General features: G+C 41.6%; 1 protein-coding gene across 7 annotated transcripts in view; it reads left to right on the top strand.

The window, feature by feature from the left end:
• Positions 1-324: 324 nt before the first annotated feature.
• The window catches only part of Nrp1 (neuropilin 1), a 136,806-nt gene continuing 109,394 nt past the window's right edge, over positions 325-27,736 (top strand). For all 7 annotated transcript variants that reach the window (XM_063253669.1, XM_005003200.4, XM_005003199.4 and 4 more), the window contains exons 1-2: positions 325-818; positions 4,340-4,514. In XM_063253669.1, the coding sequence (XP_063109739.1) occupies positions 746-818; positions 4,340-4,514 (248 nt within the window). In that variant the 5' untranslated portion in view covers positions 325-745. The remainder of the gene's footprint in view (positions 819-4,339; positions 4,515-27,736) is intronic.

Genomic DNA, 27,736 nt, shown 5'->3' with positions numbered 1-27,736 from the left:
GGGTCCTGGGCGCGCACCCGAGGTGGGCCCGTTTCGGTGCCCATTCTGAGACACACACACCCATAACCCCGGGCGCACCCCCCCCCCCCAGCGCCCGCCTCCCGGGGGAGTTCCTCACTGAGAGAGACGGGGGATAGGGACAGCGAGCGAGGAGACTTGTCCTCCCAGGCTCGCGTCGGCAACTCCGGGCGAGCCTGTGCGGGGAGGGGAGGCGCGGGGGAGGGGCGCGAGAGGGGAGGGCGGCCGCGCAGGGGAGGGGGTGCCGCGGGAGAAACTCGCGCTCTCCGCTGCCGTGCTCATTGCCTGCGCCTCTGCTTCCCGCAGACACCGGACCGCCCCTGGGCGCCAGCTCCTCGGCTCCAACCCGTCCAGAAACAAACCGGATTTTTTTTTTCCTGGAAATTGGCTTCGGTTCGTGTCACTCTCCTTCCTCCTCCTCCTCCCAGCATTTTTTTTTTTTTTTTTTCTTTGAGACATGGCCCGGGCAGTGGCTTCTGGAAGAGGAACAAGTGTGGGAAAAGGGAGAGGAAATCGGAGCTAAATGACAGGATGCAGGCGACTTGAGACACAAAAAGCGACGCGTTCCTCTCGGATCCAGGCATTGCCTCGCTGCTTTCCTCTCCCCGGGACAGACTGAGGGTTCCGCGGCTCCGGGCGGAGTTGGGGCGCTGCGGATCCTTCGGATCCCCTCTGCCGGGCTTTTCCCGCACGCTCTCGGCGCGCGTCGCGGACCGGCGAAGGCAGGATGGACGCCGGGCTGCCGCTGCTCTGCGCCGCGCTCGCCCTCGCCCTCGCCCGGGCCGGCGCCTCCCGCAACGGTAAGTGACAGGCGGGGCGCGAGCCACCGCGCTCTCCGGGCACCGGGCACCCACGTCCCGCCTGGGTCTGGCTCCCTCCATGGCACCGGGACCCAGAGCGCAAAGCTGCACCAGGAACCGGGAGCGACCACCAGCCTCCCTGGCCGAGCGAGGGAAACTTTGACCCGGGAGGAGAAATAAAGACAGAAGATAGGTCTGTTCGGGGCGGGAGGACTGCAAGTGCCCGGGCTTCCTCCGAAGTGGGCGCTTTGGCTGTGGGGTTCTCCCGCATCTGCGCCAAGGTAAAGCTCCTTACCGCCCCACATCAGCACACCAATTATCTCAATAATGTTTCCTCCCCAAGGCAATTAGATGAGACTCCCTTTCAAAAATCTGATGGCTGTTGAAAGTTAATGAACGCTTCTCCCGGAGAACTTCCTGGTGCTCCTGCAGCTCCCCTAAACTGCTTCCTCTCAGGGTGCAGGCTGAGACACTGGCCAGTCTGGTCAGTGGCCGGAACAATGTTCCTGCCTTTGTAAATCGTCCCGCTCGGCCTGGAATATGAATGAAAGTTCCACAGAATGAATAAAGGAATCTGATCTATAGGAGGCACCAGGACAGCTGAAAATCCCTAACCTAGTTGCAGTTTCCACTTAGCATTTAAAACCACTCAATGTTCAGTAAATGAGAGACTGGGCTGAGGGACAGAGTACCATGTAATGTAAATAACGTGTTTAAAACCGTGATCTGGTCGTAGGCGTGTTTGACTAGCTGCAGAGTAGGGGAAGGAGAGGGCATGGGATTATCTGTACTGTAAATCTTCAGCAATTATTATTAACTAATGATCAAATATTTACTTTTGTCTGGTTTAGATTTCAATCAAAGTAATTAGAAGAAAGGCACATGCACTACTTACTGTAGTGTATTGTTTTAATAAGAGACCACAATTTGGAAGGACTGACACCAAGACAATTTTAAATCACTTCTTTACGGTGGAAGTTAATCTGGCTAATGTGCTTTTTCATAATTTAAGCAACAGATTTGCTCCAACAGGTACCAAGCAGTATTCTAAAAGATGTGCAAAAAATATTTATGAATGTGAATAGAGCTCAATTTACTAATGGACCTGAGTTGGTGGCATCTTTTTATACTCTGGCACAGAAGCAAAAGCACTCAAAAATTGTGAATGTGAAGTTCAATTCATTAATGAACCTGAGCTGGTGGCATCTTGCTGTAGTCTGGCAGAGAGTAAAGTAACATTCTGCTCCAACTGAAAAAGCTCCGATGGTTAGTTTACCAATGACAGCAATCCACCCTCTGTCCTTCACCACTGCTGGGATGACATCCACTGGGGTGTTTACAGGACGGATTTGGAAGCCAGTGCAAAGAGCTTTGGAGATTTTTGCTCTCAACTCCACACATACATGCACTTACACACACACACACACACACACACACACACACACACACACACACACTTCTTAATTTCCCTAGCAGAAATCTGGGGAATGCTGGGAATCTAGGCTCCAGTCATGATCTAAAGCCATGTTACCCTGTTGGAAGTGACCAGAGCCAGCCCCTGCCTCAGTGAGCGAGCAGTCCTCTTAGAGCTGCGTCCACCTCCTCCAAGTACCAGTGTCTGCTAAATTAATTCATTAACCTTATTTAGAACTAATGGTCCAGAGTCATTAGAAATTGCTCTTTCTTAATCAACTGTTAGAGAGATTTAACAGAGCCAGAGAGTCTAGCAGCCCACATTATCTTATTACACTGTCACTTTCTCAGAAGTCACAGATTAAAGAGCTCTGGTGTGGTACCAAGTCCACCTAAATGTCTTCTGAAGTGACTCTGTCGAGTGACTGGGACCAGTGCTGTTTTATTTCAGTCCTCTAACAGAGGCCAGACACTGCCATGATATTTGTACAGAGCTGCAGGAGCCTTAATGAGACAGGGTCACTTTTCCAAGTTTTCTGCACATTTAAAACAATGTGCAAGTCTCCACAGAGTCACTAACTGAGTCCAGGATGGTCATTAGCTGCGATTCAGGATGCCAGTTGCAATATTATTTCTTCTTGGCAAGCCTAAGGCTTCTAAAAGCCAATGCAAAGGGATCCAGTGTACAACTACCCCCAATCTCAGAAACAAAGTCAGAAAAGAAACACCCAGCAATTGAAGAAAACAACATAATTTATATTGTCTTCTTTTTAATTTATAGTAAATGTCTTCTGTAATGCCTGTAGCTTTTATGCATTTTTGATGTGTGCTGCATCTTTCATTTCCATTTGACCTGGTTTTCCTGTAATAAAATTCTGTAGATTTATAAATTCATGCTGAGAGCAAAGAATGCCATTCTCCTTCCACAGGGAATCTATTAGATGCAATATTAAAATCTATACATACCATTACTGAATATTTGTGATTGATAGGCTTCTCTATTTCACTGCTTTCATACCTGTTTCTCTTACGTAGTTTATGCACCAAATTCATATTGCTTAAAATTAAGCACCAATAAACGTGGCAGCCTTTCAAGCTGAGGCTCTCCAGTATGAAATCCATCATAAAAAGTGACAGTGAGGATCCACGCTGAACAATAAAGCAGCCAGCTGACTGGTCCATCTGAGTCTCAGTGCACAACCTCACCATTTCATTTATTTGAAAGAAAGATTCGGAACTCGTCAGCTCACCTTTGCCAGAATTCAAGAATGTGTCTCACCATATGTGGGACCCAGACCGCAGTGCGTGCGTGTGTGTGTGTGTGTGTGTGTGTGTGTGTGTGTGTGTGGAGGGGTGTTTTTCACTCCAACATTTAGGTAATTAGAATTAATGCCGCATGACTATTTATTTTCCTTTCTGCCCCATCGCTTTGATCTGGTCTCCAAGCCTGTTCAACTTTGAGAAGTAAAACAGAATTGTTTCTGCCTCACCAACTGCACTTTGTTCTCCCTTAATCTGGATCTCAAGAGCAGAGATAACTCAAAATCACTTAGATTATGCACAGATAAAACAACAACCAGAAAAAACACACACACACAGCTTTGGCTTTAGGCCAATCAAACTCTAGGGAGATAATACTCACTGCTCAGAGACACAGATGGACTTCTTATCAGAAAGCAACACAAGGGGCGGGACAGCATCTTCCAGTCCTGTTCTGCTTAGAATTTGCCACTTAATGTGATTACTCTTCTTGAGGGATAATTAAGTCTAGCAGAGGCTCCCAGGGGACCATGTTAACATCAGTTGAGGGATTTAATGTTTTTAATGCTACCAGGTCTTTTTCTTGGAAAGGGGCTTTGGCAGGTAGGAGAAGGACTTCTCATATCTCAAGTTGCTTTTCTGCTTTCCTGACCTGCAGGAGATTAAACAGGGTTCCTTGCTGGTGTGTTCTTCTCTTCTCTTAGTGCCAACTGGAGGACTCGTGGGAGTCTCTTGAAGTTTCTCTTATAAAGTTACTCAATATTTATTAACTGGCAGTGTGTGCATAAAGCTACACTACCTAGCTGGTTGTCACGGAAAGATGTGCTAAAATGTTATTTTTATTGCAGATAAATGTGGCGGTACTATAAAAATTGAGAGTCCCGGGTACCTTACGTCTCCCGGTTATCCACACTCTTACCACCCAAGTGAGAAATGTGAATGGCTGATTCAGGCTCCGGAGCCCTACCAGAGAATTATGATCAACTTCAACCCGCACTTTGACTTGGAGGACCGAGACTGCAAGTGAGTGAGACAGTGTTTGAACAGGGCGCCACAGCACCACCTAGTGGTCACGCGTGTCTATGGGGAAACCTATGAGGCAGTGTGGGACCTCCAGGAATCCAGGAGAGATTCCAGGCTTGGCCAGATCACATGTCAGTGGCGTGGAAATTAAATTATCTTAAGTGATTTTAGAGTTCCTCAGACTGATTATACTGAAATGTGCAACCTCTCAGAGTCACTATCCTGTTAACGCTTTTGGTTTGGAAATCCTTTCTTAAGAAATGTGTACATACCGTTCTCTGCTCAGAAATAGTTTGAAGAACTGGAAAGCCAGACTCTTCTGCAGTTTTATCAAACATGAAAGATCACCAAGACACACTATCCTAAGAGGGTGAGGCTAGATATTGTAAAACCAAGTCTAGGGTACATCATATGACTTACTAACTATTTATTTGAGTTTGACCAAAAAAAAGCAATTCCTCTTGAAAAAAGTACATGGGGCCAATTAAATGAGTTCTTCAAACAGTAGACAAAAGGGTGAAAGACTTTTATGAAAATTCCAGAGAATAATTGTTAAAGCACAATCAGTGTGGGATCTCAAATATAAGCCAGTGTTTATCCAACTGTCTTAGGCATGCTAGCGCCTTCTATTGCTAAGCCGCTAAACAGGGATTTATGTCAGATCTCATTGTCATGAGGATATTTTACCACAGAGACAGTCTGAGTTATGTTTCTTCACTTTACTTGAAAACACTGGAGTGTGGGTGTCGCTATCCACTTGATGGAAATTACACTTTTACATTGCATGGGGCTCCATGCAATGTAATACATTGCTCTGGTCTCCAGAGATTTGAACCTTAGTGTTGATCTTTTATGAATTTTACATACATGTATGTATGTGTATGGGTTCATAAGTACATATAGTTATTTATCCATTTGCACATCTATCAAAGGAAAATAATCTATTTAAATATCAATTATAAAGTGATTCTTGGGCAGGAGATATAGCTCTGCATATATAAGCGTATATAAGCACCTACCTGGCAAGTGTGAGGTCATGAGTTCAATCCCTGGTACAAAAAAAAAAAAAAAAAGATTTTTGGGAACTTATGTTTATGCAAGTTTTAAAACAAATCATTTTGGTATAATCACATACAGTGTCATGATGCAGACTTGTTTACTATTAAAGATTCTGTTTTCATATATTTGTTCCTTTTAGGGAAGAATAGAATGGCATGGAAAGGTTCCCGCCTGTAGAAAGCCCTCAGCAACCTGTTGAGCTGGTGGAGCAAAGTAGCTTTGTGTGGTGCGGGAAACAGGGTCCTTTGGTTAATTCAACATTTTGGTGTCTGAAGAATTAGCATAAACCCATATACTGAGGATTGGTTTCCAAACAATCAGTATCTATTACAGTGCAATAAAATTATGCTGCTTCCAATTTAATTTTTATTCTGTAATTCAAAAATGGTTTGGGGCATTGTATTGACTTTGTAATCGTATGTGGAATTGGTCACTGATAGAGTGTTGTGGTGATTGCTGGGAAACAAGGAGTCCATTGTACTGTTTTTAAATGTGTGCTGGGGACCAAGCCCAGGGGCCGTGCATGCTAGCCAAGCGCTGCCCACTGAGCTGCACCCCAGCTCCTTAATGCTCCTTAGGATGTTTTTCCAGTGTTAAAAATCTAGACAACTTAGAGAACTGTCTCTCATTTCCTTCCTTCCTTCCTTCCTTCCTTCCTTCCTTCCTTCCTTCCTTCCTCTTTCCTTTCTTCTTTCTTTTTTTATCAGTTTATTTATATATTATGTTTGCCTCTTGAGAATGCTTAAGCTGCTACAGGAGATTCTGTGTACAAACTCTGTGCACAATCAAGTAGTAACCTTATCACAAAAAGTAAGGTGTTATTAGATTTCAGTGAACTCATCAGGAAATCATGACCAGGTAAATTTGTCATAGAACAGAGACTCAAAGTAGTCATTAGTTATTAGCAGTCGTGCACTGGCAAATGTTTATCAACTGGTTCCTGGGAAACGGAGGACCAGCTCCCGGGTTCTAACATCCCCCATGTCCCTGATGTCCTGTGGTGGTCAGCTTCACCCCCCACCATGTGACATCTGCACATGCAGGGCCCTTGCACACTGCGAGAGAAACTGTGGCAGAGAATCCTGAGTTAACTGTGTGAGGATCTTACAGCAGCACCTGGATATCTGTGCACTTCCCCAAATCATTATTTGGTATAGCATATTGTGGGATACAGCACGGGGGGATTGAAGGAGTTTAGTTTCTTTTTTTTTCAAAATAAGAAGATAAAGGATGGTCATAATTTATGGAAAGGTATTTTTGTGATATCAGCAAGCTACTCAAGAAAGTAACAGCAAAGAAGAATTGTTTCTATAACAATACTGCGATGATGAGGTTTGTTTTGTTTTGCTGTGGAGTCAGGTAATCTCTTAATTGTCATGATTGAGGCTCTGCTGGCTCCTGAAGGAGCCAGTCTCATGCCCAGTGTTGACAGCCTGATATATTTAGCCTGATGAAGTCCATAGAGATTATATTGATGGCAAATATCTCTGTGCTGTCTTTTGAAGCATTGCTACCTGATATTTCTATCCATGAAAAGTTCTAAAAAGTTGTAGAAAGACTAATTTAAGACCGTGCCTTTGTTGTCATTCCAAGGTGCTTCACATGACTTCTGGTGGTTATTGAAAGTTGAAATTCGTTGAACATTGCCCCATGCTTACCCTCCTTTGTGAATCTGTGAGCCAAATTCACAGCTTTAAAACTTACACGTGGTTAGAATTGCCTAGAAAATTGGAAAGCATGAGAAACTCCAAAGAACCACAGAACAAGGTCATAGACTTCAAAGTTTATATTAGATGCCTAAAAATATAACTTTTATAATTTAATTGGGCCATTTACAGAAGTAGATGCAAGATGATACCACAGAACTGAGTTCAGTGAGCCACATTTAGAGAGCTTGTGGTTATTAGTTCTGTTAGAACACACTGTTCATCTTATTTGGGATGTTTCAGCTTCAGAATGTGTTTAATGACAGTAGAAATACATGATGTACTGGTGTCAAATTACTGGTAGCGTAAAGTGAATAAACACATCTGAAAGCCTTTGAAAAGTTAAAGCCCTCCACCAGCTAAGTTATCACCATTGTTATATCCTAAACAACTCAGTTATTTTTAAGACATTGGGACGTATGAAGCTAACCATGTCAAACTAAATACATCAACCCAGCAATGGGAATGATGCCCATTTAATATACTCTGCATTTTCTCTTGAATTGTCAGTATTTGAATAGTCAACTTCACCATGAGAAAGCTGAAGAAATCAATTTCTTAGCATATTTGCTTATTGAGAAACAACTTTCAAAGCAAGTAAGCAGTTTTCTTTCCTGAGGTGTAGGTAGCATGGAGACATACTTAAATAGATCAGCCAAATAGCTAGGGAGGGAGAAATCTTTTAAAGTTGTATTGTTTTATATTCTAGTTATTTAAAACCTATCATTTCACGACTATAACAATTTAGCATATAATTAGAACTTTTCACGGACCTGGCACAAAGGATGAATGGTTCATAACTGAACTATGGACTGTACTTTACAAAATGAATATTACTTTCACACAGTGCTGCTAGAGGGGGAATATTTTCCTAAAAATAAAGGTGTAAGTTGTTTCTGATACTTTTAAAATCTACACTGGCGCCTCCACTCAATCAGGTTCAGTATAAACATTGAAACCATAGTAATATGATGCTTTCGGTTCTTTTTTTGAATACAACGTGGAATCAAACAGTCAATCAGTAAAGCAGTAGAACATCCTCAGATCTGACCCCTGGCTAGGATTTCTGGTTAGATATGGTTATGTTGAGGTAAGACAGGGCACTAAGGATGTCCTGCAGAAGGTTTGAGAGAATAGAAGAATGATACTTTCCATCCTTTTTTTTTGTCTCAGCAAAATGCTGCATGCTTGAGTAGCTTCAAACACTATTAAAATAGAAAAGAAAAGGAAAAAAGGATAGGCTGTTTCTCCATAAGAAATACTTGCTGTCTACTGCAAATCGTTTTCAGGATTTAACGAACTAGTTAAATCTTACTTCCCCAAAGTTTCCCTCAGTGCTAAAGCAGACATCTTGAATCTCATAAAACTTTATATCTGTATAATAAACGAGAATGCCATTGATACAGTAGTTAGAATTTATGAAACTTTTCCGGTTTCCCAGCAATGCAAACTATCGCATGATAATTTATAATGGTTTGTGACAAACACTGCTGAGAGAAGAGGTGTGTGGTTACATTCGGATCAGATGTCATCCTCTGGGGAGCAATAAAAATTTCACAGACATTGAGTTAAAAACATTGAGAAAATGAATGTGATGCCCCAGAAAAAAGTCCAAAAAGGTCGTCTTGGAGAGCGAAAACCCAAGAGTGGTTTCTTAGTGACGAGATCCTGAGTTCGGTGCTTGACTTGGAAGTGCTATTTCTAACAGAGCATGCGGGCTTTCCTGTCTGCAATTTAGATTTATAATCTCTTCTTTGTGGAGCCAACAATAGACACGTTTTTCCTGATTCGGTGCACTCAAAGGAAGACTTCATTTTGCTCCTATAACTTCACATGAGGTTTAATCACAATTAAATTATAATTAAATAGAGATAATAGCCACATTTTGGAATTGTATTGGAATAAATCACACATTGTTTCTTTAATGCTACTTTTTAAAATCATTACAAATTTTGAAACATTGCACATCTCATTGATTTTCATAGGGTCCAAATCCATCCAGCTGAAAATCAATCTGCACGTAGCTTTCAAATCTGATTATTTCTGCACATTTAATTTCACAATGATCATTGAGTCACGTACTTGGCTATTGAGGGTATATAAGTTCCATTTTTTTGTTTTCCTGAGTAATATTTTCTGATTTGATCATTTTTTTCCTTCTTTTCACATGACATTTGTTCCTTTCCATTAATTTTGATTTTTTTAAAAAAAAGTTATATTAAGATACTATTTATCTCAAATTTTTTTTGTCCTTTTGTCTTTTTGAGACAGGGTCTTGCTATGCAGTTAAGGTTGGCCTTAAGCTCACTTTGTAGCCCAGGCTGGTCTCGAACTCACAACGATCCTCCTGCCTCAGCCTCCCAAGTGCTGGGATTTCAGGCGTGAGCCACCAAGCCCGGCTCAATTTTTTAAAGCTTCTTTGTGTTCAAAATGAGTGTCTCACTCCAGTTTTGTCTTTTGGGCATCATTCAAACTTTAACAAAGTTCTTGTTTAAAGGAAAATCGTGGGTTTTCTAAACCAAAATAGTCCTATATTTTCTATATTAAATATAGAATTATGTGTGTTTTTAATTAAGCTCTAATATATACTAGAAAACTACACAACCTTAGCACATAAGTTGATAAGATCTTGTCAGTGAACAAATGCACCCTAAGCAATCGAGAAGCCAGTATTCCCAGAAGTCCCTGAGGTAAATTTTGGCAACAAACCTTTGCCCTCAGGAGAAACTCCTGCCCTAGCTGGCATGATTCTATTTGAATAAATTTCAGCATTGGATGAAATGACTGTCTGGCTGTATGATGCTTCCAGAAGAGACCATGCAACTTTTTGGAGACGCCATAAAAACATGACTACTCTTTCCCTTCTCGTAAAAGAGCAGATCCCCCTCTGAGACATTATCTAATTCTTCCCGGTGGCTACTGTAGAAATGTCTTGTCTTTATTTCAGATGACTGTAGTTATTAAAGCAGACACAGAGTTTTCATTCTGGAGCCTGTTTATTATATCAGGCTTTTATTTTGCTTCATTTGTTCATTCCTGGTTTTGCTATCAGGTGACTTCTCAATACTGTATGAGCAATGCAAGCAGCATCACCACCAAGCATAATACAGTTAAAGAACGATAGAGAAGGTAAAAATAAATCCTGGCCAGTGTTGTTACCACCTGCAGCATCCTTGTTACTTCCTACTAAGATAATTATCTACTTTCTTCCCCTTGATTCCTCCCCATTAGCGCTGATTTGATTTGAATAGAACCCCATGTGTTTAACAATATTAATCTGATTATTCTGTAGTATAAGCAGTCGCATTTGATCATGAATTTTGAGTAGGACAGAGGAGTTCTGTGTTAGGCACCTCTGTGATTAAAAGAAGCAACCTTAAGAAGCTAAAGGAGAAAGTTGGGTGAAAGTTTTATCAAACTGAATCAACACACAAATGGCCTTTCTATCCAGACTTTTTTGGGGGTCAGGGAACTTCAGAAGTGATTCAAGTGAGACATATGATTTCAGCCAACACGCACATTCTCAGCTCCTTTTTCCAGCATGAGATTTCGTAGTTGCATGTGTGCTGATATGCCACAAACACATGTGTGAGTGTACAGGGGACAAAAAATAAACTTAACTAATTGCACTTGTGGTTTTCATCCAGGCTGATAATTAAAGCTAAAGAAGAAACACAATTAGTGTTTGGATCAGGTTGCAAATACCTCTTCACTGGGTGTTTATAATCAATCTTGATTGTAAATCAGTGACTTGGCAGTTCATGGGACCCCCAAGGGAGGTTTGTCCTGCTATTCTGTGGTTGATTGGCCTGGGTCTCCTATCCAGGTCACTTACTGCTGTCCTCTGGTTGAAATAACTCAGAGCCTTTCCAGGTAGCTTAGAAAGCAGAGTCCACTCATTGTGGACAGAGAGGTAGAGGGAAATCCTCCCAACAAGTCCTCTGTTGGCTTCCATCCATTCATTTGCTTTAATGTTCAATTCACCAAAGGGAGCTTTTGCCTCTTACTGTGTTTTTCTCCTCACCAAGCCTGTCTCTGTATAGCTATATCCCATTTGGTTGACATGGTTTGGTTTTATTTTGTTTTATTTCGTTCTATCCTTAGCCTATATGTCCTATGCCTTCCCCGGCACATGCCCTCACTTACTCTGCTGGCCATTCCCATTTTTCAGATGACAATGTGGAGGTTTAGGAAGGTTAAATTTTAAATGCCTAAATGCTTGGCCACTGCACCAAATTGCTTTCTACCTTTGTGACCTAAGTCACACTTGTGATGTCTCTCTCAAATAAGAGAATTCTTATGGAATGTTGCCAGCTTAGTGTTTATTCAAGTAGTTGTTGTATTCTATGAACAAGTTCATATAAAAGTTTAAATATAAACCAACTCATGCTGAAGGAGGACTTAATGGTTCCACCTTGGCTTTGGGTTCAGTGAGTGCTTATGAAAACTGTCCATACCAGCTTCCAACCAGTTGGTGATTTTCCAGTCCATTAAAACCTGTGTTATCTTAGGAATGGAATCCCAGTAGAGAAATGTCTGCATTCTGGTCTCTTTGGTTGGTGGAGCTTCAAAGCACAAAGCACATAGAAACATACTTTTGAAGCCCCAAAATCAGGCAGCACAGAGGTTTGATTTATACAACTGGCTAAAGGGCCATATGAGATATTGGCTATGTCCAGCACCTAGTCTCAGGCCCAGAGGACGGAGGGCTGCCCGTTTCCTTAATCTCAGGCAAGTATCAGGAAGACATCACTTTCCCATAGCCCCCTGTTCGCAAAATACATTTGCCACTGTTGGCTGTGTAAAAGTTAAAGGGGGAAATGTTTACTTAGGGGCTTCTTTCCTGTGAGAAACAGAGGGATGTTTTTTGAGAAAAAAACACACACAGAGAAAAAAAACAGATGCTCCGAAGTATTTTGTTTTATCTGGGTAGATACTTTGTGCAAGCAGCCAGGGCAGGTTGGAAATGGTTCCATTGCTTTGGTGATAGACTGGAGTGTCACCACAGAGCCTCTAGTCCCAGCCTAAAAGGAGACACTAAATGTTGCATTGTTCAAGTTCTTGAATTTCTTTAAAACAGCCAAGATGGCCAAGGCCAGTCAGTTTAGTCACCAATCCAAGTCCTTGTCTAACCCTCCACCCGAAAGATCTATGCTCAGCGCAAGTATTATGCAAGACACCAGCAGCTGGGGAAGTGGCCTGAAAAACATTAAAATGTGGTCAAACATTTCAGTCTCAGAAAAATGACTTTTTAAAAATGTAAGACCAGAAAATGCTAAATTTAAAGAACAAACTCTCAATGCAAAGGTGAAAAGACCACACCCAGCCCTGCAATCTTGGTAGCAGCAAACTGACTAACTTGGCCTGGGAAGGGAGTGCATTGTCTTCTGATGCCACTCCCGGCTGCAGTAGAGGATGCTCCACCTTTATTTTTTGGGGAAGGGGACAAAAATTGAACTCACCAACTTGCTCTTGCCAGGCCAGCTCTGTGCTGCGGAGTAATATCCCCAGCTATTCCACCTTTCCCATCTTGGTTCATACTAGTTGCCAGTTCTTGAATAAACTAGGAAAGTGGACATCTATTTGTTGAATATGGTTGGAGGAAAGATGGTTAAAATAGATGCAAATTTGACTGAGCCACTCTTTTGGGGAAGTGTAGCCAGTAAAAATCACACATCTCAATCTGAGAGTGCTTTTGCTCCCTCCCTCCTAGAGGACTCTGTTTGCACCTCTAGTCTCACATTCACGTCTGGAGCTTCTTCTTTCTAACACCACAGGTAAGGGTTTGTCTCTCTGTTCGGTGGTGAATTCCACAAGTCAGAAATCATATCTCATGTGTATCCGAACCCTCCACAGATCAACAGAATGCTTTGCACACACTGGGCACCAGTGTAACTCATCTAAACAGCTGGTGCTTTTACTGAAATGGAAATCTGTTATAAGAAAGTAAAGGAAAAGCCCAGCGTGGGGGCATGCACCTGTAGTCCCAGCATTCTGGGAAACCCAGACAGGAATATTGAAAGTTCCAGCCCAGCCAAGCAATTTAGCAACTTAGGGTGACCTTGTGTGAAAATAAAAATGGGCTGAGATGTAGCTCAGTGTGCAGACTCTGATTTTAATCAGTAGCATGAGAAGAAGGAGGAGGAAGAGGAGGAGGGGAGAAGAGGTGAAAACACGCACATGCCATACCCACACTATTTTGCTGAATAGAATCTGTATTTACAGTTGGGAACATGAGCAGAAACCAGTAAAATTCAGTGAACATGAGTGAAAGGGGCAGTTTTGACAACTACTCACTTGGGTTATTAGTCGCAGCAAAAGCCTTTCAGAAAGGACTAAAGGCAGCCACTGTCTGGAGAGGTGGCAGCTACATTCTGATTTCAGGAAAGCTATGCATGACCCACTGCTATGCCACCACCTAGCACGGGCGTTGAATCTTGAATTCTGGAGGACCTGCCTGCAAGTGGCACAGGTGAGGCCTGCGGGAGTCTACAGAGTGACTGGAGGCAGAGCGGGTCCAGGGCACCCTCCCGTCCTGGGCATAGCCGCAGTGGCAGGGCAGGTTGAGTTCAGAGGTCTGGAACACATTTCCATCAGCAGGTCTACACTAGTAGCTTCTTCCCTTTGACAAGGACTAGCTCATGATTTTATTTTTCTTTGAAGGGTGACACTAGGCAGAGAGAAGGGTGGAGTTTTCTTACCTCTTGGAATTTTGTTTTCTCTTTTTAATTTTTTTTAATGTATCTAGAAAAAAGTCTGCCTTTTCCTTACTTTCTGCTCCAGTGACAATTTCTTTGTCTGTGGCTGGGAACATTCTCAAGTAACAAAACACACTGGTACAAGGTTAAGGGATAGCTCAGTGGCAGAGTGCTTGCCTGGCACATGTGAGGGCCTGAATTCTATCCCTGCCACTGCCGAAAGACAAAAGCATGTATTGGTCTTGTCCTCCAAGACACTTCTGCACTTTTCTCTCCAGCCGCCCTAGCATCCTGCTTGGTGTGTGTGCTGGTTCATGATCATGGGTTGGTTATCAGGGGATCGTGTTTGCAGCTCCCTGTGCAAAGGGATCTGGTGAGAATCAGGGGCAGGGTTGTAATTGCATCTTATCTGTGAGACATGAGCCAGGTCCTACAGGCTGGGCTGCAATCCCATGAACAGCAGAATGATGGCAGCTCACGCTGTCATTTTGACAATGTCAACTGCCACCTCTTAGGAAGATGTCACTGGGACCAGGTTGCCTACCTCAATGTCTGCTCGTGCAGTCTACCTAGACACAACTTGTTCTTGTCCTCCCCTTTTAATCCGGAAGCAGGATGGCTTTCCTTTCTCTACTGATCTCAGGAACACAGTGTTGATGAGATACTGTAGATGGAAGTGTCTTATGAATACAAGACAAAAATGTTAAACAAAGCCTAGGTATTACTACAACAGGAAGTGCATCCGCAGGTCTTGTTCCTTAAAATAAGATCAGACTGTAAACAATAACATCTACATCCTCAGGAGGAGACACTTAGAAATATTTCAAAAGCACTGCACACAGCCACAGTTAGCACGGGTATTGCCAACAAGAGCTTCTGCATATTCTTATAAGAAGTTGACTGAGTTATAATTTTCTAAATATCTAAATGGGGGAAGTTGCTGGAAAATGTCATGCAAGATGTTATCATAATGAACCTTATGAACAACAGCATAAACTCTGCTTTTCCCATCTGGAGCTGAAGACTTGTAAATAGCCAATTCTTAAATGGCAGAGCAGGAGCCAATATCACCCAGGGAGCCCAGCCCATGCTAATCACTTTGCCTACCGCATGGCATGATGGTTATTTCCAAGCAAGAGGAAATGCATGGATTTTGCAGCATCCATTAAGGGGGGAATAGCAGCTGGGCAGATAAATGTTTTAACTGATGATCCATCCCATTCTACTCTCTGCTTCTTTTTATTGTAGCTCCAGGTCCTTTGACCTACACATTTCTTTCCCCCATTTCAGGTTATGATAATTTCCCATTAGTGACAGAGTTGTCAGTGACAATACCAAAGAACCTTTGCAGGAGGAACCTGAGAATGGTGACACAGTGTAATAATCTCTAGTCCTTTCTCCCCATCCCATTTTTCCGTATGGCCCTTTGTGACATAAATTATATTTGCAACAGTTCAAAACTACTCTGGGTGCTAGTTGCATTTGAAATGATTACAGGTGTAAATGAAGGCTCAGGAGAAATGATTTGTTTTCGTTTGGTGGGACTATTGTCCCTTCATGGGTTCAGTGGGTTCTGGAGGATTTTCCTTGAGCAAAAGAAATCTTCCTTGGCCCTTGTTACCCTTCAAACAACCTCCGCCCCCTACCTCCACCAAAGACGCTGACATTAGTAGCTGATCCAGAGCTCCATTGTCTCAACTCTTCTCCATCATGGTTTCTGCCTCCTCAAATGTCACCCTCCAAGTGCTCTCCAGTGGCCATTGTTTGGCCCTATGCATTTCTTCACCCTCAGACAACATCTTGCCCAATTGACTCCTCCCTGTGTGTCCGGGTGCCATCTTGTTTACATCCCTATTTTTCATCTGCTTCTTTCTCCTCCACTAAAATATAGGCTTTGGTCTAGATTTTGCCTTTGTCTTAACTCTTTGAAGAACCTTTAAGATCTTAGCCACTTGTCTCAGATCATAGCCAAATATCTGGCCAACCTGAGATCTAACTTAATTTTTAGACTCAGATTTCCAGATATTTCCTGCATAATGTTGACTACCTGGATGATGAACCATTTCCCATGAGAGATCAAACTTCACATTGCCCTGTGCTCGTATTTCTTTCTCTTCTTTTTCTCTTATTGATTCCTTCACTTCCTACCTATTGAAAACTGAGACTCTGGACCATCTCCTAATTCCTATTCGTCTCTCAAATCTTGTCCATTTGAAGGTCTGTAAAATGCATTTCTACAATCTCTCTCATACCTTTTCTGTCACATTTATGCCACTACTATAGAAATTCTAATTCTTTCTAACCTATCCTTCCCCTCTGCTGTTACATTAACTTTCTAAAGGGACTCTTTTCCTTTTTGCCTCTACTTAAAAAATATCTAGAGTCTCTGTTTTCTAATGGCTTTTGCCTATGGCTTCTCACCCTTCCTCAGTGTAACTCTCACCTGACTCTCTGGCTGTGTTTCCCGTGGGCTCCTGTATATTCCAGCCTAACAGTCCCTTTGGAGATCTGCAAGCTCACCTCTGCTTTCCCCAGGACTGAGCCGTGTTCCGGAAGTTTCCTTCAAAGGTGTACAAAGGATACATTCTACTTACCCAGCTATCTCCCAGCTGGAATGCTGCACAATACCCTAGTGTCATCTGACATGAGGCCATTTGAATGTCCAACTTCCAATTCAGTGTGTTATGTCATCTTCTGAAACCACATTGATGTGACATTCATCTCTCTTACGATCTTCTGCATTCTGTCAAATCATTAACATTCTGCTAATGTTCACCCAAATGTATCAGATATTCTTTACAAGAGGGAAGCGTTTGATTTTCTATTTTCACAGTCTAACATAATACTTTCTGTAGTATTTGCCCTGTTAGTGTTTGCTGAATTGACCCAACTTTTGACAGCCACAAAGTCTTCTCCAGTTTGCTCATCCAGCATATGAATATCTAGCTGGATCTTTTTGGATTAAAGTTTAACTTATCAGACTATAAAAATGCATACTTCTCATTTACATGGTAAACTCTTCATTTTCCTGAGTAGTAGAGTAAGATTTACATTTTACAAAAAGCTCTATTTTTAAAAGCCTAAGTTCCTTCATTTAAGTAACTTTAGCTAAATTTCCAAAAATATGCAGCAGTAGTGCTCAGCTGAAAGCTTTTCTTTTTGTCTTGCAGTTATCCCAGTAATTTGTTTTGGAGTGGGAGGCGTAGGGTGTGTTAACGTTGTAGGCATATGTGCTCATTGTGGAGGGCTTTCTGACATCCCCACAACTCTTGTGACTCTGTGTCACAATTCTGTAAACTTTGTCTATTGTATATTCATATCTGGGCTCCCATCCAAACCACCTTTACGTAAATTTAACACAAATCATTGAGAGCCTTCTTCCGTTCCAGCTGGCAGCTCCAGTGTATGCACATGTGAACTTCACCAAGGGCCTGCCAGGGTGCAGGCACACAGTGAATCTCTCCCTTGGAGAAGATGGCCTGAGCTGCACGCTTCACAGAATGGTGTAAATAGGTCATTTCATGCCATTTGAGAAATACCAAGCCCTGGGTTTTGGGTAAAGATACTGCCCTAGAGAAGCAACTGAATTAGCTTGAGGGTGACTATACTGGGCATTTTCCAAAGAAGACAATGACAGGCTCATTTACCTCTCCTGATCACATGTCTGCCACCATGACAGTGTTTTGTAACCAGTTCTTAAGGTCTGAGGCATGATGGGCAGCTGTCAGCTCTGCAGGACAGGCAAGCATTGGTAGATGCATGATAGGCCCACAAAAGCGAGTTCCTGTAGCCACTGCAGTGAGCTTTTATCTTTCTTCCCATTTCCTGACTGTCTCACTCCCTCTCTCTCACTTAGTTATCTGAGATATTTCCAAATGTCGCTGTTCTCTATCTTCTCTAGCACCCTGTGTGTTCGGCAGCCCCAGGGTAGGATGACCGAGATACTGAACTTGTGTTTCCATGATGAAAGATTAGTGCAGACGAACATCCCAGCCAGCCCCCTGTCAGTCATTCTTGTGGGCTCTTGAGACAGTTAGTGGTGGAGCCTTGACGGGGGCGCTCGTGTTCTCATGGTGACTCTGCCTGCTAGAACTCTCTCGGCCTCGTTAGCTGTTTCCTCATCTGTGAAATGAGAGGAATGGGCTCTCTGTTCGCCAGGCCCCCAGGGCTTTCATAGGAAGAAGATGGCTGTGTTTCTCTAGGAGAATCCTACTGCTTTGCAGCATACTCCAGAGATGTCTTTTCTGGAGAACAAGCCTGGGTCTGATCCCTGGATCTTCTCCCAACTGGCCATACTCCGTAAAACACACATGCACGCATGCACACACATACACGTATGCGCACATACACGCAAGCACGCAGGCACATGTGTACACACACAGGCCTTGGGATCTTCTCCCAACTGGCCATACTCCATAAAACACACATGCACGCATGCACACACACACACACACACACACACGTACGTGCACATACATGCATGCACACGCAGGCACACGTGCACACACACAGGCCTATTTTTGCCTTCTTGCTTTTTTCTTCTCTGCATCTAAGCAGCTACTTCATTCCTGCCTTCTCAATCTATGACCCTCTTCTTTTTCTATTCTTTCCTCTTTGTGAAATGTCATTTTTTAACAGATACATAGAAGAAGTGTAGATATCATGCACATCAATGGGGCGCAGCGTAATATTTTGATCCATCGTGTAATGTTCAAATCCTGGTAAACATCCATTCCTTGTTTATCATTTCATTGCAGGAAACCCACCCAGAATCCTTTGTTCTGGCTTTGTGAAGTATGCATCTCTTTATTTACTCAGAACTTATTTTTCCTACGTAACTGCAATGTAGTTTCCTTTGGCCAACCTTTCTCCATCTCTTTCTCCACTTTCCTATTCTTCTCTCACCTGGACGCTGATTTTATGCCAGGTTTCTGCTCCTAAATTGTATTAAATGTCTTAGACTCTATTTTGACACAGCCTATTCCCACAGTTTATCCCGAGAACTTGTCTAATTTCTCACCAAGAAGTAAATCTTCCCAAAAGCAGATACACCTAGCTGGTTGTTTAGAACTGAGACTGTCCTGCTTGCAGTTCTGCTGTGTGGAATCCTGGGTTTCATTTGTAGTTAGTGCAAATGAGGGGTTGGACCGTGAAAGAAGAGGAGCCGCAAGCCAAGTTTGAGGTGTAATTTAATACAATATGCAGTCGATAACCCAAGTATTAACCTGAACTCAGATTTGATCATGAATACAAAAGTAGCTTTTACCTTATCTTTCTGTTCAACAAAACATTAAAATTAGATTGTAAACAATAGAAATTACATTGGAAAAAATACAAAGGAATGACAACAGGGATTTTGTTAATGAATCCCACCTCACTCTTTATGTCTCCAAGGCAGCAAACACTATGTAATAAGCTATGCATCTATTTGTAAAACAGCCTCAAATTAAGGAGCATATTCAGATGCTGTTGTAAAAATAATTTTCTGAAATTATAGTCTATCAACAGGAGATAAGATGGCACTTTGTTGTCGCCTGCTGAGACCCATTATGAATATTCTATTTCAGAGGCAAATCACACTGTAAATACAATGTGCACATTCATTTATTCGCACAATAGTATTTTTGCAAAGGTGCAATTTCGTAATTTGACTTAGCATTGAGAGGGCATCATCATTTCAAAGCTCTCTATAACCACTGGTTAATTCACATACCCTTGGGAAATTGTTTATTCGTACCAGACCCATTTTAAAACGAAATAGCCAAAATTTGTAAAGATAAAGTGACTTGCCAAAGCCTGAATAAGGCCAGGGATGTGTTTATAACTTATCATCCTACATGTACCCTTAGTACATCTGGCTAGGCACTTCTGAACCATTTAAACAGATTGTGTTACCAATCAAGGTTGAAGATTCCAATTAATGGTTTTGTTACAGATGGAAATGGTTGGAAAAACATAAACGCAAGTCCTTCAAGATGCAAATGTAAACAGGACCTGCCATGAACGAACCTAGTAATCATACTTTTTCCTCTATGTGGTCCTCCTGAGCCATATTGTCATTAAAGCAAATGATCAACAGCGGGCTAACATCTAAAGTTATTTAGCTAATTTCCAACATTAATTGGAAAATGCCTCGTATTTCTAAACACCAGGACAAAAGAATTTGAACTGTCAAACCACATTACTTTTGTTATTACATCCTTCCTGAGCCTAACCTTGAGGTTTAAAATCTTCATGTTTCTTATCAATGTTGCTTTAGGGCTTTGTTTATATACCGAATATTATACAAGCCCTGAGATTGATGGTGAGCATAGTTCACAGTTAAACATTCATCATAACATACACTTAGAAAAAATACACGTGGCCATAAATTCAGAACACCCAGACTTGGAAGTTGGAGGAGATTCAGGCATTTTCCCAAATGCTGTTTCTCGAGACACCAAAACTCTTTGTCTGAAAATACGAACTTCTGCTTTTCATCTCATTCATTCATTCACTCAAGTGTTTACTTTGTTGGCCACCTAAAATGTGTCCATCACTATTTTATTGATTGAGCTGTGAACAAAACATGTCTTCCTGACAATTCCGTCTGCCTGATATTTCAAAATATTATCCTCGAAAGGCGTTGATGAGAGAGAGGAAGAGAGAATCTGCTTCTTCTCTGCTACCTCGACGTCCATCCTCTGTTCCCCACTATGCTCTTCCAGTGTTCTGATCCTCATTATCCCTACCTGCAGTGTCACGGTGGGCTCCCTTGGGATCTGGATCTCACTCTAAACAAGATGCATATGAAAAACATCTGGCTGAGGCAATTGTTGGCTGAGCTGCCAGTCTGTTCCTGGCTGCTGGGGCACACTACTCAACCCTCTGCTCAGGCTCCAGCCCCCAGCCAAGCTACATGTTCCCTAAGATCATCCCACTGCTGAACCTTGAATGCTGGACCAGCATGTGCTTATTCTGCAAACCCAACACTCCCTGTGTATCTTTGCCTCAATTTTTGTTTCCTTTGCCTTTTCCTGGGGAACCCCATTCCCTCTCCAAGCTATTGTGAGCCCCATGTTCCTGGTGACAGGACTCATATCTTTCTAGGGACTCAACAGTCTACTGTTACTCTTGGCATTGGTTTATTGTCCTGGCAGCCATTTTACTGACTCTTTGAAGGGCACAAATTCTACAGAAAGAATAAAAAGAAATTGCAGAAAATCTTTTCTTCTAAGGTCCAAAGTTAATATTTATTCAATAAATATTATTAACTGAATGAGTGGAATACTTTATTTTCCCATTCCAACTCTGCAAATGATTCTGGTCACCCTAATGGTGACCAACAGCAATAGCATCAGTAGGACACAACCTGAGGGAACAGAGAAGAACCTGACCAATGATAGCATTTGGGAGGAACCAGAGACTGGGCATTGGAGATTATGTGGACATGACCATTTTCAGGTCTGATTTTGCAAGTATGAGATACTACATGAATAATAACAAGAGAACAGGTGGCATTTCAGATATTTTGAGGGGTTTCCAAGCATTGGGGTAGAAATACCCCAAAGACTCTTGGAGTAGTGCACACAGCTGCCCATGCAGACTTGGGACTGATGTAGAAATGGATAGCGTTTCTTAGAATGGGGAACAGAGAAAGCGGAGAAATGAGACTGGGGAAACACCAAGTGCTGGGGATGGGTGTTCAAAGGAGAACAGAACAGGTGCCAGAGTTAGAAGAGTGTCTCTGAGGTGAGCATCTCAAGAGACAAGGGTCACTGTCTCAGATTTTAGAAAGAAATTTGTGTTTCAGGAACTGGGCACAGGGGCCAGATGAGAAAGCTGTTTTGCTCAGGTCTTGGGCGAGGTATCCTAACACAAGACAGCAAATGCCTGTGAAGAAACACAGACCATGAGTATAAATCCCCTGACTCCCCTTTTGGATTTGAAAGAAGTATATACAGAACATTCTTTTGCTTTCAAAGCAAGATGATCAAGTTCAGTGCTGATAAGACGGTTTCAACCATTTTAGTCTGAAGGGAATCAGGAAACTAGAAATGACTTGTCAAACCTATTATATAATCATGGTAGGGATGCCTCTTATTGTTTAGTATTAGTCATCTGTAGTACATTGGAGAAAGCTCCTTGAAAAGCAGTTGCATAATAGATTGCAGTGTCTGCTGTGGGCTTGAAGAGAAACTGGAAAGCCAAGTGCTCCAGGTCCACCATCTCCAACCCATATGCAGAAGTGGCTTCTTTAGAAACAGGCTAAGCACAGGATGGCAGGGTAGAGCTTGATTTAGAATAAACATTTTTGTTTATTAAATAAAGACATATTTTTCTTGAGCATGGTATTATCAGAAATACATTTTAAAGTTGCATTGTTATCTAGCCCAATGACAATATTTAGGTTTATTTCATTTTAAGTGATAGCTGAAGTACAAGGGGTGATTGAAAAATAAGGTGAATGTTTAAGTAAAAAGATTATTGTCTTTAATACTCCTCTTAATTAATATCCCCCCTCACTCTCCACAGACATGTCCCTCATTCTTGCCATTTTCTGAAGCAGCTCTGGAAGTCCTCTTTCTTGAGTGTCGTTATGAGGTATAATGAACCATGTGGCATACTGCTGCTGAGTGTCATCCAGAGAAAACATTATGGTCCACCTTATTCAGTGGACCCAGCACTGTGTGACCTCTGACGCTTCCCCAAACTCAAGACAATGCTGTAAAGTAAATGTTTTGAATCAATTCAAGACATCAAGGAAGCCAAGACAGTATAAGCAAAGACACTCATGAGAGGAGACTTTCAGAACTGTTTCAAAAGGTGACCATAATGTTGGGAGAAGTGTATTCAAAGTGACCGGGGCAATATTTTGAGAGAGATTAATTGAAACTCATCTTTTATTGTAATAAAGTTTTAAATTTAAACACTCAATGTATTTTTGATCACACCTCATATGTATTCTATAGAAACATTCCTAAAATATTTTTAAAACTCATGGTTATTTTAAAAGTTCTAAGCAAAAATTTTCCCTATGCTTTGGGAAGTTTCTTATTTTGTTCCCGATAAGCATCTTGTAGCAGATGAACACACACAATGAGATTGCCTATGTCTGATGCTACCAAACAGCATGTTTTCCCTCTATATAAATATTTGAAAACTACAAGAAAATAAATCAGCCGTAATCCTACCACTCAATGATAACCACTGTTTACATTTTTGGTATATAGTATCTTTTTTCAGCCTATTTTCCTTGTATTTGAAAAATAAGCATATATTTTAAAAACTGAGATTATCCCCATGAACAGCTTTTTAGCCTACCATTATCTCTTGAAATTACATTTTAAGTTACTCTACTGGATTTTAAACAGATTGTAAATAGTAATAAATCACATTTTCTTTTCAAAGTAATAATTCTGCTCATCCTTCTTAGGATATTTAGAATGTTTTCAGATATTCAGAAGTATAAATAATTGGAAATAATGAACATCTGTATACAACAAGCTTTATGTGTTTTGAGACTTTTATAGATGAAATTTCTCAAAGTATGGTTCCTAGACTATAAAACTTGATACACACTACCAGTTTGCTTTGGTGGGTAACACATGGCATAGGAGAGGTTAATGGAGTATATATGAAAACTTCATTTTGAAGAAATGAATAGAGTTTGCTATAACAAAAAGAATATTTAATGAAGAATTAGCACACTTTCTGCAATGAGCCCAACTGTAAGTATTTTAGATTTTGCTGACAAAATAGCCTCTGTGTCACCCTCTCCACTCCTACATTATGGCGTGAGAATAGCCATAGGCAGTAGGAAAAGAAATGAGTGTGGCTGTGTTGCAATAAAACTTTATTTAAACACACCAGGCAAGCAATCGGGCTTGGTCTAACTTCTGACCTAATTGAAACTACTGGTGGTTTGGGAAAATATCTGAATTTGGAGTGTCTAGAATTGGTAGACTAAACTTGCAGTGTTCCCTCTATAATGATTTGAGCTTGTGAGATCCTGTTACAGTGCAGGGAAAGGATTAAACCTTCTTTTGTTGCAAAGCGATTTGGAAATAGCAAGGAAGTTATGAATCAGCCTATTGTTTCAACATAAGTAGAATATGGAGAAATCTAGAAAGCCTGGCTTCTTTCTGCCTCTAGCAGGCAATGGCAGGTCTGCCCTGAGTCTTTTCTCCATGTGCTTTCTTGAGAAATCAGATATTTTCTGCAAAAGTAGCCACATCCATGTATGCAAGTGAATCTCACCCAATACTGATTCAATCAAAGCCTGAACTACTCATTCATTTGAGCATTTCTACACAGTTCCTAGGAAAACAAAGCTCGCAGCTGAAAGGAAAATAAAATCTTCTGGAAGGGAACTTTGTTCTCTCATAAGCTTCCCCACAGGGGCTACTTTTCCCAGATGTTAAGTGTGCGACTTCTTTTTCTTAGACAACCCTTTATAGAGCAGCTAAAACTCCAAGCTGATGATCTTTAACATGCATATAAAACACAAAGGAAATACAGTGAGCATAATTTCCCAAGTCATGCCCCTATGTTGTCAATAATTGGCAATTATCTGTCAAGGAAACAAGTAAACGGACCACAGGCATAAAATATGTTTTACCATATTGCATGAGTGGTTTAGCGGTTGCTTCCCCCACCCTTTGTACTATTACTGCTTCCAAGGATGGTTTGAATTCAGGATCTGTGTCAAAATAGAAGCTGAAGAAAGTTCCTCATAGTGACTGCTGGATCTTAGATAATATATGGGCATGCGCACGTGCACACACACACACACACACACAAACACACCACATCCATAAACACAGGCAGCTGGAACTAAATTTTTGGTTAGAAACAGATTTTTACTACAACATCTCAAATTTGTGTTTCCCTCATCCTGAGCTTTCAGGCGTTTTATGATTTTCTTTAAAAATGCGTAGAATTTATAAACACGCATATGCTGTTTGGCAGCCGGCAGAGAAGAGAATCCCAGATTTGCTCTCTGACCTATTTGGTGGGTGAAGACACTGGAGTTTGGGCGGCGAGTGGCTTGCCCACTGATGGCGCCTTAATGAGAACTGAGTTTTGTAGATTTCCAGGGTGATGATCCCACTCTTTCCTGACCTCAGGTTCTCTTCAGCCCTGCAGCTTTCCTGCCATTGTCTGTTCCACTGGGAGACAGTCACAATCTGGTGCTTTGGGCTACACATACCCCTTGTGAAGCTGATCCTCCAGGGAGGCTCTGCCTCACTCTGTCGTTCTTAGGGGTGGAACAGAGACAAGTGGGTAGAAATTTCAGTTCTCACATGCTGTGATAAACCTGCCAACTTTCACAGAGTATTATTTCCCTGGAATATCCCAGTCCAAAATTTGCTCTTCTAACTTGAGAGGGACAGAATTTTTTTAGTGGTGTTAGCAGACTGCCTATGTTTGTACACATGCAGTCGTTGGTACCCACCTAAATACATGGTAGGAAATCTTCAGAACTGAGCTCCTGGAGGATCACCCTCCCAAGACCCACCCGGCTTTCCTTGTGTGCTGCAGGCAGCCCACTGTAAGTCACTTGGCGTGCTCGAGCAGCCTGCCAGAGCACACCAACATCCCATGCACTGTTCCGTCACAGATGATTTAGTTACAGAGAATGCCTTTGACTGTCTACCTTGCTTGAAATCAATCTGGTTATATAGATGCTTTTGCTTTTTGGATTTGGTTGCTTACACTCAAGGCATGTGGATTTCTACTCTGTTTCTGCTCTGGTGATGGAGTCTCTGAGAGGAGAGCAGTCTGAGATGGAAGCTATGCTTGGCTATTAACACTCAAACCTAGGCGGAAGTGGATCCACACATAAATAAAAATAAGTGGATTATTGAGTGGCAACCCCACTGCCACTGGTTTTGCTAGAGTCATTTTCATTTAGCTCTCTAAGGAACATAATGAAACATATAGTTCATGTGAAGACTAAATCTGAGTTGTGTAATGTCCTTTGGATGGCTGTTAAGGGACAATCGTTGTGCCCTTAGGTGGCAGTGCCCCGGGTGCTGACGTGCAGGGAGACAGTGAGGTAACCATGAGAAATGAATGAAATAGGAAGGGTTTTGCAGAGCAGGGCAGTGAAGGCCTCCTGAGCACCCACGGAAGGTCAGCTGTTTCCCAGGTTTCCATCTGGTTGTATTCTTCCCCTGACTTCTTGCCTTTGTGCATTTGCTGCAGTGGGGACACAGTATTTCTAGGGGCAGGGGCTTCATTCAGGTAAAAAAAAGTAAGTCAGTGAGAGAAGAGGCGCTTGAGACCCAAATTAGAAAGAATGTTGATGAGAGCATGTCTTGGATTCACTCTGAAACTAATCACTATAATATGTTTCAGTTATTTTTAACTAGTTGGCCTTTGTTTGCATGTTAATCAAATTACATTTAGTTATTTCCAAAGAACAGTTAAGTACCGCACAGGAAATCCTGGCTTTCTCATGTGATTCCATTGAATCCTTGTTTATATCTTGAAGGGAAAACAGATTACAAAGATTTGGAAAAGTTAGAATCTTCATTTTTTTTTCTTTTTTATCATTACGCGGTTATCTAATGTTATTCTGGAAAACATTTTGAGGATATGTCTCATGTCACTAGCCCAGTGCTGATGGGTAGAGAAAGGTAAATAATTCCTTATTTATTATTCTTGAAGGGACTACAGTTAGTAGGGGTGTCAGGACTTAGAAAGAAATATTTTCCAACCTAACATGGTAACTAGGATAACTGAAGTCAGTGTAAATACAGTGTTTTCTAAGTCTGTACCCAGTTTGGTGTACAGACCAAGCACAGGTAACCTCCACTTTCTTCTCATGGATCACCAACGTCTGACTTAGACAGTGGAGGTGAATGTCCATCCAGATTGTGAGAACTGACCACAGCCTTTCCTTTCTCTGCTATAACAAAATAAAATCCTGACCATTGTCAACCGAAAGTGAACTCAGGTAGAGTTAAACTTGAAATTGTCACTGGATCGGTGAGTACCTATAGGGTATGATATGGAGGGACTAAGAACTGCATCATAATCCTTGGGGATTTAGATATGTATCATTATTTTAGAGAGAGGGTTTATCCAAATAATGAGATAGCAAATGGAAGAAGACAGCCTTTGAATTCCCACTGATTGCTATCCACAATAAACTTTTATGGTAAAACTGGGGATTTTGCTCAGTGGTAGGGCACTTGCCTAGTAGGTACAAAACCCTGGGTTCAGTATCCAGCACTACAAGGGGGAAAAAAAGAATTAAAAGCCCCTTTTTTCTTGTCAGGCAATTAGAAAAAAAAAGGATGAGTTGTCTAGACAAGACCTACTCAGAAAAAGTCCTTCAAAAATCTGTTTCTTACATACTTAGGTCTCTTTTTCCAGTTTGGCAAGGTGATAAAAGATAGGCTTTGGTGTCTTCCTTGATTAAGCCTTACATGGTCAGGTTCCAAGACAAGGGTGACCAACTCAAAAGGAATGCAAAATATGTGACTATAGAAGGACATATTTTGCCTGCATTTGATAGTTTCTAATGAATCACATGGGGAAGATTAGCTGTCATAGACTAAGATGTACCCAAACTTGAAAACAAGAGCTGTCATTCTAATGCAGCAAAGTTGACCCTGCAAAGAAACATAACCAGTACTTCTATGTGGAATGATGTCTCCAACTAATAAATGATTTTATACGCTCCTTTTTCTTAAAAATAAGCCACTTACTATCTATTATCCACAAGAATAGACCACTCTTTTGTTGAGCATTGTTATTCTGATTTCCA

The sequence above is a fragment of the Cavia porcellus genome, unplaced genomic scaffold (assembly GCF_034190915.1).
Source record: "Cavia porcellus strain 051 isolate PalLab524CR breed Dunkin Hartley unplaced genomic scaffold, mCavPor4.1 scaffold_7, whole genome shotgun sequence".
NCBI classification, from domain to species: domain Eukaryota; kingdom Metazoa; phylum Chordata; class Mammalia; order Rodentia; family Caviidae; genus Cavia; species Cavia porcellus.
Note: the sequence above shows the minus strand (reverse complement) of the source record. Positions and strands in the feature narration are given on the sequence as shown.